This window comes from Adiantum capillus-veneris, chromosome 10, assembly GCF_014529385.1.
Source record: "Adiantum capillus-veneris isolate H3 chromosome 10, ASM1452938v2, whole genome shotgun sequence".
Lineage (NCBI taxonomy): Eukaryota > Viridiplantae > Streptophyta > Polypodiopsida > Polypodiales > Pteridaceae > Adiantum > Adiantum capillus-veneris.
Genome location: NC_140940.1, coordinates 42,694,035 through 42,702,754, shown reverse-complemented (window position 1 = coordinate 42,702,754; position 8,720 = coordinate 42,694,035). Strand labels below are relative to the sequence as shown.

General features: G+C 46.4%; 2 protein-coding genes across 2 annotated transcripts; both read left to right on the top strand.

Moving 5' to 3' along the window:
* Positions 1–638: 638 nt before the first annotated feature.
* Positions 639–5,292, top strand: LOC147448748 (mechanosensitive ion channel protein 10-like). Its single transcript, XM_086521263.1, has 5 exons — positions 639–3,022; positions 3,278–3,401; positions 3,480–3,773; positions 3,887–4,089; positions 4,231–5,292. Exons 1-5 carry the CDS (start codon positions 654–656, stop codon positions 4,535–4,537), a joined length of 3,297 nt encoding a protein of 1,098 aa, XP_086377389.1. The 5' UTR covers positions 639–653; the 3' UTR covers positions 4,538–5,292.
* A 1,956-nt stretch (positions 5,293–7,248) lies between these two features.
* Positions 7,249–8,058, top strand: LOC147448747 (uncharacterized). The gene has a single exon (XM_086522441.1). It carries the CDS (start codon positions 7,249–7,251, stop codon positions 8,056–8,058), a length of 810 nt encoding a protein of 269 aa, XP_086378567.1.
* Positions 8,059–8,720: the final 662 nt, after the last annotated feature.

The window sequence follows — 8,720 nt, the reverse complement described above, 5'->3', positions numbered from 1 at the left end:
GCCACATTCTGGTCTTGAACGCTGAGAACACAGTAAAAAAGAACACACCGAAAATTGCATGCTATCGCGGGAATGGCACGTTCCCTCATATTATAAAAATTGGGGAGGACTGTGCAAACTCCCCCGTGCAAGGACACTAGCACGTTTTCGTTTTTCTTTATAAAATAAGAATGAAAGAACACATACAAATAATGAGATTACTCTCAGAACCTTCAACATTGTGCTATTACTTTTTCTAACGCTTCGTACTTATTCTTTGCAAGGGACATTGGGAAAATCAGCTATTCTTGCCTCTTTCTAGCTCGAAAGCCCACAGCAGCACAATCCAACACTAGGTACATGGTTGTTTCAAATGCTTGCATTGTTCGTTGCTCTCTCTCTCTCTCTCTCTTTCTCGGCTTTCACTTCTATGTTCTTGTTTACTGTTGTATACTCTTGTTCAATGCTTGCTTCAATTCAATGGGAAGAGCTCTCTCAATTCAATGGGAAGCACTCTAGTTAGGTATGTTTAGAAATATATATTTAATAAAATAAATATAGAGTAGAGCTGCAAGCATTAGAGTTTGATGGGTTACTTGATTCAAGGAAACCTGTACATGTTTGGACGCAGCAAGCACGTTCACTTTGGGTAAGGGGGGTTGTGGGATATTATAATGGGGAGCAAGGGCGGATACGCACGCAGGCACACGCTCGTCAACCCCTCTAGGCTTCGCGTCAAGGTCGACACATGTATCCATCCAACTGTAGCGCAGGTCCCCGATACTCGCAGAAATATTAATGCTTTCTGCGTACTTCCATACACGACACACACACACACACGCACCGAGGTGCCTGCTCTTCCCCATAACCTCAATCTCCTGAGCTCTCGCCGGCCTCCCTCTGACGCAGAGCTAAGTGCAGGTTGCCAGCTTTCCACCCCTCCATCCCATCGCCCCCATCCCTGCCCTTCCTCGTATGTACAACCTTTCCCGCCATCGCCAGCACCCTCCCCTCTCCTCACATTCCCCTGCTTGCCTTCCTCTTCTGCGTTTTCTCCGAGCTCGCCTTCCCTTTCTGCCATGCATCGAACCAGTGTGGACGAAGTGATCGTCCGTGTGGAAAGCCAAACGGCCTCCCCGGCCAATGGCCCTGGTTTTCGGCCATCGCATGTCCCCCTCAAGGACTCCCCACAATTCAAGAGCCCTCCGTCGCAGGTCATCGGACGCAATGTTGCACCTGTTGCGAAATGCGACTCGCAGGAGAGAAGAATGTGCGAGGAGACGAATGATGCGATATGGGAGCAGTTTGCTAGCCCAGACACGAAGCGTGGAGCAGGGCCTGGCATTGCTTTACAGGGAAACAGCAGCAGTGGCAGTGCCAGCGCCAGCGGCAGCAACAACAGCAGTGGAAGGCGGCCTCCTGGCTCGCATCTCTCACTGGACAGGATGCCCGGTGAATTCACGAGCTTAGGTCAGGTGCAGCGTGATGGTGAGCCCAGACACCGGTCTCTGGACCTGGATATTCACCTGAACGAGCCCAATTTGGTGCTGCTGCAAGAGAATGTGCTTGGGAACAACAGCAAACCTCTATCTGAGCACCTGGTAGAAAGGGATTTCTCATTTCGACCGAAGAGGGCAGATGCAGCACTGCAGCAATCCCCTCCGAAAGTTGTACGTGTTTCTTCAACCACAGCGAGGTCGAATGCAAAGCCCCCACCTAGCCCATTACAACCACGGTCATCTCCTGTTTCTAGTGTGCAGGAAGAGGAGGAGGAGGAGGAGGTGGCATTGGTAGAGACATTAAAGAGTTCTGACAGTAAATTAGCCAAGCCTGATGTTAAATTACAGCTCCCTGATGTCTATGTCAATCCTGTCAAAACCAAACCAGAAGATGAGGCCCGCCGATCTGGAGCATCTGCCATGGGCAGCCCCTCGAGTGGCCAGAAGATTGCCAAAGTGCAGTCCTTGCGCACTGTGACCTTGTCGAAGGAGCTTCTCAAAATAAAGACAAAATCTAGGCTTGTAGAGCCCCCTTCTCCTGCTGTTTCTGTCAATGCTACCAGTGCCCGCTTTGGCTCAGCCAAAACATCAGCCCCACAAAGCCCCTCCAGACCCTCCGTCCGCAAGGGAGAGGCAGAACTAGAGGAGGAAGATCCCTTTAAGGACATTGATCTGCAGGATAAGTTCAGGCAAGGAAACTTTAAGGCCATCACATTAGCTCAATGGGCGGCCTTTTTTGTGGTTATGACATGCTTAATTTGCTCGCTGACGGTTAAGCAGGTGAAGGGGCGGCAGCTCTGGGGCCTGGAGCTGTGGAAATGGTTCTTGTTGGTGATGGTGGTACTGTGCGGGCGGCTCGTGTCTGGTTGGCTCATCCGAATTCTGGTTATCATCTTTGAGAAGAATTTTCTACTGAGGAAGAAAGTGCTGTATTTTGTGTATGGGCTCAGGAAAGGGGTGCAAAATTGCCTGTGGTTGGGGCTGGTGCTCTTGGCATGGAAGCTCATGTTCGACCCCCGTGTGGAGAGGTCGAAGTCGAATCACAAGGCGCTTGTGCTGGTGACTAAGCTGCTAGAGTGCTTTCTCATTGCAGCCTTCATCTGGCTTGCTAAGCTGCTATTGGTGAAGAGCATGGCATCCTCCTTTCATGTTGCTACATTTTTCGATCGCATCCAGGAGTCCCTCTTCAATCAGCATGTATTGGAGGCATTGTCAGGTCCTCCTCTGCTTGATCTTTCCTTTGAGATGGAGACTCACAGGCCCACCACCATCAGCTTGGCGAAAGGAGCCACCAAAAATCCACAGGCTGACCCAGCCATCTCCGTGCAGGATCTTCAGAAGATCTCTCAACAAAATGTCTCTGCAGGGCTAATGAAGCAGCTAATGAATCTAGTGAAGCACCCTGGGCTGGGTACCTTGGTTACCACCTTCGATGAGACGGTGTATGCAGATGATGATGCTGAAGACATTGAAATCAATAGTGAGCTAGAAGCGAAGGCTGCGGCCAAATGCATCTTTAAGAATGTGGCCCAGCCAGGCTCGGGGTATGATTCTATGTCTTGCCCCTTCATGAGTATCTTAGTAGTTGTGCTGTATGCTTGTATGGGTGAACATAAGATGTCGGTATATGCTTGTAGGAGAGAAGGTAGGTTGTGGAGGTATTGTGTGGTGGTAGGAGGGAGTCTGATAGCAGCGAGACGGGTAGGACCAAACCTGTCTTCGGGGCCAATTGACCCTCACTCTCCCTCATCTTCATGAAGCAATGGACTAATTTTTGTTTTTTGGGGGGGGGATTTCAGGAGTATTGTGAGCCAGGACGTACTCAGATTTGTGACCGCTGATGAAGTCTCCCGAGTGCTTTGCTTATTTGAGGGGGCCAAAGACACAGGAAGGATCACCAAGAAAGCATTAAAGAATTGGGTGGTATGCCCACAAACTTGATCACTCTATAACTGCAATGTTAAAAGCAAGCAGTCATCTGTGTTTATTTTTCACTTGCAGGTGAATGTTTATCAGGAAAGGAAAGCATTGGCTCTTTCTTTAAATGACACTAAGACAGCTGTGAAAGGGCTTCATAGGATGGCCACTGTGGTAGTGGTCGTCGTTATTGTTGTAGTGTGGCTGTTGGTACTGGGGATTGCTACTACGCATGTGCTATTGTTTGTATCGTCTCAGTTGCTGCTGGTAGGATTTATGTTCAGCAACACGGTGAAGCAGGTCTTTGAGGCTATTATCTTTCTCTTCATAATGCATCCTTTTGATGTGGGGGACCGGTGCATCGTTGATGGGGTCCAGGTCAGAAATTTGGCATTGCATTCAAATGCATTTTCTGTTATGTGTTGTTGGCTTTACAAGACGGTAATCAAATGGTAATATAACATTTGAGTCTGTTTTTTGGTAATATATAGCTGATAGTCGAGGAAATGAAAATCCTGTCTACCGTCTTCTTAAAAGCTGACAATGAGAAGGTGTTCTATCCCAATTCTGTACTCGCCACAAAGCCCATCAGCAACCTTTATCGCAGCCCGGACATGAAGGATTTCTTAGAGTTTTCAGTCCACATATCTACTCCTGCAGAGAAGATTACGGCTCTCAAGGAGAGAATTGCAGTGTAAGTGGAAGTTTCGCTCCCATGTCATCTCTTTTTCGGTACAGGCAATTGCGCAGTGAATGCTGGGTTCTTATGTTTCTTGCAAGTTCTCTGACCTATACTCAGGTGTGCATATCATGTAAAGTGTGGGATTCTTAACAGGTATGTGGAGAAAAATAGTGAGCATTGGCAACCCAAGTTCACTGTGACAGTAAAGGAGCTGGAGGATCTGAACCGCATGCGGCTGACAGTGTCGATGCAGCATACAATCAACTTTCAAAACTTTGGGGAGAGGTTGAGTCGCAGATCAGAATTGCTCTTAGAGCTCAAGCGGATCTTTGCGGATCTAAGCGTGGAATACCGACTTCTCCCTCAAACCGTTCACTTCACCTACCCGTCAACAAACATAGCCGATTCGCAGCTACCCCCGCCAGTACCTCCTCTCTACCCCTACCCTGTTCCTCAATGAGAATGTGCGTCATTCTAATCATTCTCCTTCACTTTGGGTTTGTGGGTGTCATACTATACCTTCTTTCCCAGCATAATCCTCCACTTGAATTTTGTGGGTGTCATACCATATGCTTTTTCCAAGCATTCATGCCCATATGGGCCGATCGCAATGTGCCTGGCGCCCATTTTTCCTCTACATCACAGAGAAGGGTCCATGAAGATTTTGAAAGACACCCTTTCCAATGTGGGAATTTTGGTGGGGTCTACAAATGTGTTAGTAGTGTGTAGGGGCTTGGACATTAGAGAGAGAGAGAGAATCCTCAGCTCTATAAGGACAATGAGGACGCAGAAGTGATTGTTACAAGTGTGCCCAAAGGGCAGGTATACCACCAAAAGCTCTTTTAGCCGTGTCTTAGTCCTTGGACAACAGTGACTCTTTGAGTGTGGTATGTATTTTTGTGTGTGCTCTTCTCATTCCCTCTCCTTATAAAGATGTGATGCACAAGGGCTGCGTGGAGATGTTGTACAGCTAGCTTTTTATGCTCTTGCACTCTCCATGGCTCCATCCCATTTTCAAAGCTTTGCATTTTGGTGGGGTCTCACTTGTGAGAATAAATACAACCCTTAGTCAATCACATTGAGACTGTTGAAGATGGTAGGATTCTTTCAAAGTGATATGTGTCTGTACCATGTGTGACAAGAAGGATACATCCTTACGTTCTCCAAGCTCTAAGAGGAGGAATATATAGAAAGTAAAGAAAATTCAGTTTGGTACTTGTTGGTTTCAAAGATCTGGTCTCTTTTTATGATATGGAAAAAATGAACTTCGATCTAAAGTACGTGCGGAGCTGTTGGCTTTGTCGATGTTCCTAGGTAGAAGTGGACGGGCGGTGTACCATATAAGTTGCAGAATCAACATGAAACCCAGTGAAAATAGAGTCTGATAATCGAATGGTTGTAGCTGTAAAGATCTCTGTTTGTGGAAAATGAAAGGAATTTTCATCACTAGCACAGCAGAATTGACAAATTCACATTTTGAGCTCATTTCCTCGAGCTAATGCTGAATCCTCTTCTCTCTCTCTCTCTCTCAACACACACACACACACACACACACACACACACACACACACACACACATAAATCATAATCAACATGATTAGGAAATGGATTCACTTAAATCATTCCCTCTCAAGACGAAGTACATGAAATGCTACGCCAAAAGAAAAGTGAGGCACAGAAGGAGCACAGAAAAGTTAAAGGAACGTCGCTGTAGACTGCAGATATGGCACCAAATAAATTAATTGATTACACACGAGAGTCTCTCTTTTTGAAAAGAGATCCCATGATTCCACAATCCTTTCGGCTTTCAAGTTTTATTAGTGTTTTTGTCAAAAGCCACATTTAGAGCATTAAACCGTTGTGGCTATTTTGAAAGAACTATGCCACCTATCTTAAGGTAAAAAATTAGTAACACCTACTACTTGCAGGTTCCTTATTATGTTCGTTTATACACTAGATTCGTCTGAATCCCATTTCTCCCCCCGAATCATACATATACTACTTGCGTGTGTTAAGTTATTCTTTATGGCTTAAAAAATAAATCCACTACTTAGTGCAAGCACATAGTGCAAGGACACACTTTCAAGAGACAAAATTGTAAAGGAAAAAATAAGAAAAACACCACAACGAAAATAAAAGAGAAGAAAACACAAATGCACCAATGGGAAGTCTACCACCTCTTTATATTTTATACGGAAAAAAAAAAGTCTTTTGACTTTGGACCTTCATAGGTCTTTTCATTTCCTAAACTCTCCCTTCACAATTGGGTTATCCCACTTTCATTATATGAAATCTCATGAGATTCCATTCAAATTCAACGGCTTCGGGTTGTAAGTTTCCTTTCAAAACCTATGGAACTCTTTATACTCGAACACAGATAGGTTACACGTCCACGACTCTCAGCATGTTGGTCTAAGCCATGCGAACAAGTGCTCGCGCTCTATCCAGGAGGTGTCCCATGAAGTAAAAAAAACTACACCCCATCTTCCTTCCCTGCCTTTGTCACGCAGAAGTCCCATACCTACCTTGGTGGTAACAGAATAAGGCTAATAGAATAAGGCTAATAGCATTGATTGTAGCGGAACTAAAGTGACATGAGTGAGCATTTTTTGGGTCTACTAAGGAAAGGCCTTAGTGATGGGCTACCTTGGGCGTCCTTTAACAGATGTCCTCCACGTGGACGGCCAGCTCTTTTCGAGGTGAGAAGGGCGTGCAGAAACCTCCTTGGAGCCGTCTGCAGTTGCAGAGAGTAAGCATGTCACGTAACAGACTCACGTTTCCTGACGATGGGAGGCTGGACGGCCCGAGGCGGAACACAGAGGACGCCCTGGGGCTTGTCAGAGCTCAGCATGAGTATGCGCACCATCGCTCGCCTTGTTCTCAACGTGTAAGGAAGTCAAACCTGCTGCATTAGCACGTGCGAGCTTCAGTGCAACCTGTCCAGACGTCGAACCATCGACTTGAGGCTGGTGCGCTGCACTAAATGCAGCCATACTCCTTGCGAGCTTGACGTGTGCTCATATTGGTACTGTGTTTGCGAATCTTAACTTGGAGGCAGCTACTCCCTTGCAGTCAAATTTTGCTGTGCATCATTGCGCATAATTTTCTCTAGATACACCACGTAATGCCAGCTCAACATGGGTAGCCGATGCGAGTTCCTTGGAGCCTGGTATGAAATACTCAAGGCCAATCACACAGGCAGTGACCGATGAGCATTTGCGAGGCGTTCCTAAGAATGGTGGTTATGGACAAGCCTATGGCAGACCTGTGGGTTTGGAGCATAGAGGCTTGTCACTCTCTCAGTGCAGCGGCGACAAGAATATGACAAATTTGAAGCCTATGGGCCTTGACTCAGGTATTGATTACATGCATCAGGTTTTTGGGGTTCGAGTGATGACAAATCAGCCTTTCATGTGTCAAGCACCAATGCCCTCCTCTGTTCAAGACAAATGTGTGCCTAGGATTTATGTTGATGGAAAGGATGGCTGGTATCAGAACTCCAAAGTGCTTGCCTACCTTCAACCTCAACAGGTGCACAAATTGAAGCTTTTACAGCAGGAGAGAGAGGGAGATAATGAAGTTTTGGCTTATTACCCTCGGGACTCTATAGATGTTGAACATAATAATGGTATGTCAGCATTTCCTGCTGGTAGAGACCATGGATATGCTCGTTTAGGCATTGGAAACACATGTCCTATAAACTGTGGGTACCCCCTTAGGCAAAAGCTTGTTAACCCTTATGTAGATAACTTTTGCTCATGCTGTACACAAGAACATTGCGGCAGGCGAGATGATTGTTCAGCTTTCCAAATTATGCTAGGAGGTTCTAGAAAGAACAAGACTTTTCAGGTCGAATCGGCACTCCTCAGCAATGGTTTGCTCAAGGCTCCCACTTGTTCTCCTCTGTATGAGGAGAAGCCACAAGTGAGAATTTTGTCAAAGAAAAGCTCGAGAGTATCTGTACCTGCCTCAACTCCCTAGAAAACAAGGTATTAGAGCGTGGTGATTTTCATCTTCCATAGCCTTGGCTTGTACCTCTCGTGGGATAGATCTCCTGTAGAGGAGAATGAGAAAAAGTTGACCATCTCGAAATCTACACAACTGGCATTATCAGAGTCGCCAAGGCTTGCAGAGCATCTCTCGACAGTGCAAGCAGTTCGGATACTCATTCTGCAGCCCCACCATGGGTAAATATGACTTCGTTTTGAAAACCTATACATTGTTGCAGAGATTCCATAGGCTTTTTATGTGTATTCACCATAGTTACCGGGGAACGCATTTCGTAGGCCCTGGAATGTCGGAACGCCGTTCCCTCCACCTTTGCCAAGCTGGAACGCCTTGTAACGTTTTGCCGTTCCAGGTGACCACCTGATACCGGAACGGCCGACCGGAACGGCCAACTCTAAAAAATGGGAAGAAATAGGCAGTTTTTGGCAAATTTGCAGTGAACATTAGGTGTTTTTTAAAGTGTGCAAGGACTCAAAAATGAAAATGCACCCCCTCACACCCATTCCCTTCTCAAGCATTATTTGGGTGTTTTTTATGCCTCCCGTTCCGCGCCGTTCCCGTTCCGGACCCTTGGCCGTTCCCTCGTTTCGCGAGGGTCCCCGTTCTGCGTTCCGGGTAACTCTGGTATTCACATC

What these genes read in the sequence shown, in the direction of transcription:
- LOC147448747 (XM_086522441.1), top strand. Translation starts at nt 7,249, where the DNA reads ATGAAATACTCAAGGCCAATCACACAGGCAGTGACCGATGAGCATTTG.
- LOC147448748 (XM_086521263.1), top strand. Translation starts at nt 654, where the DNA reads ATGGGGAGCAAGGGCGGATACGCACGCAGGCACACGCTCGTCAACCCC. An exon ending in AAGCATTAAAGAATTGGGTG is followed by an intron (nt 3,402 to 3,479) that starts GTATGCCCACAA and finishes TTTCACTTGCAG; the next exon opens with GTGAATGTTTATCAGGAAAG. An exon ending in GCATCGTTGATGGGGTCCAG is followed by an intron (nt 3,774 to 3,886) that starts GTCAGAAATTTG and finishes GGTAATATATAG; the next exon opens with CTGATAGTCGAGGAAATGAA.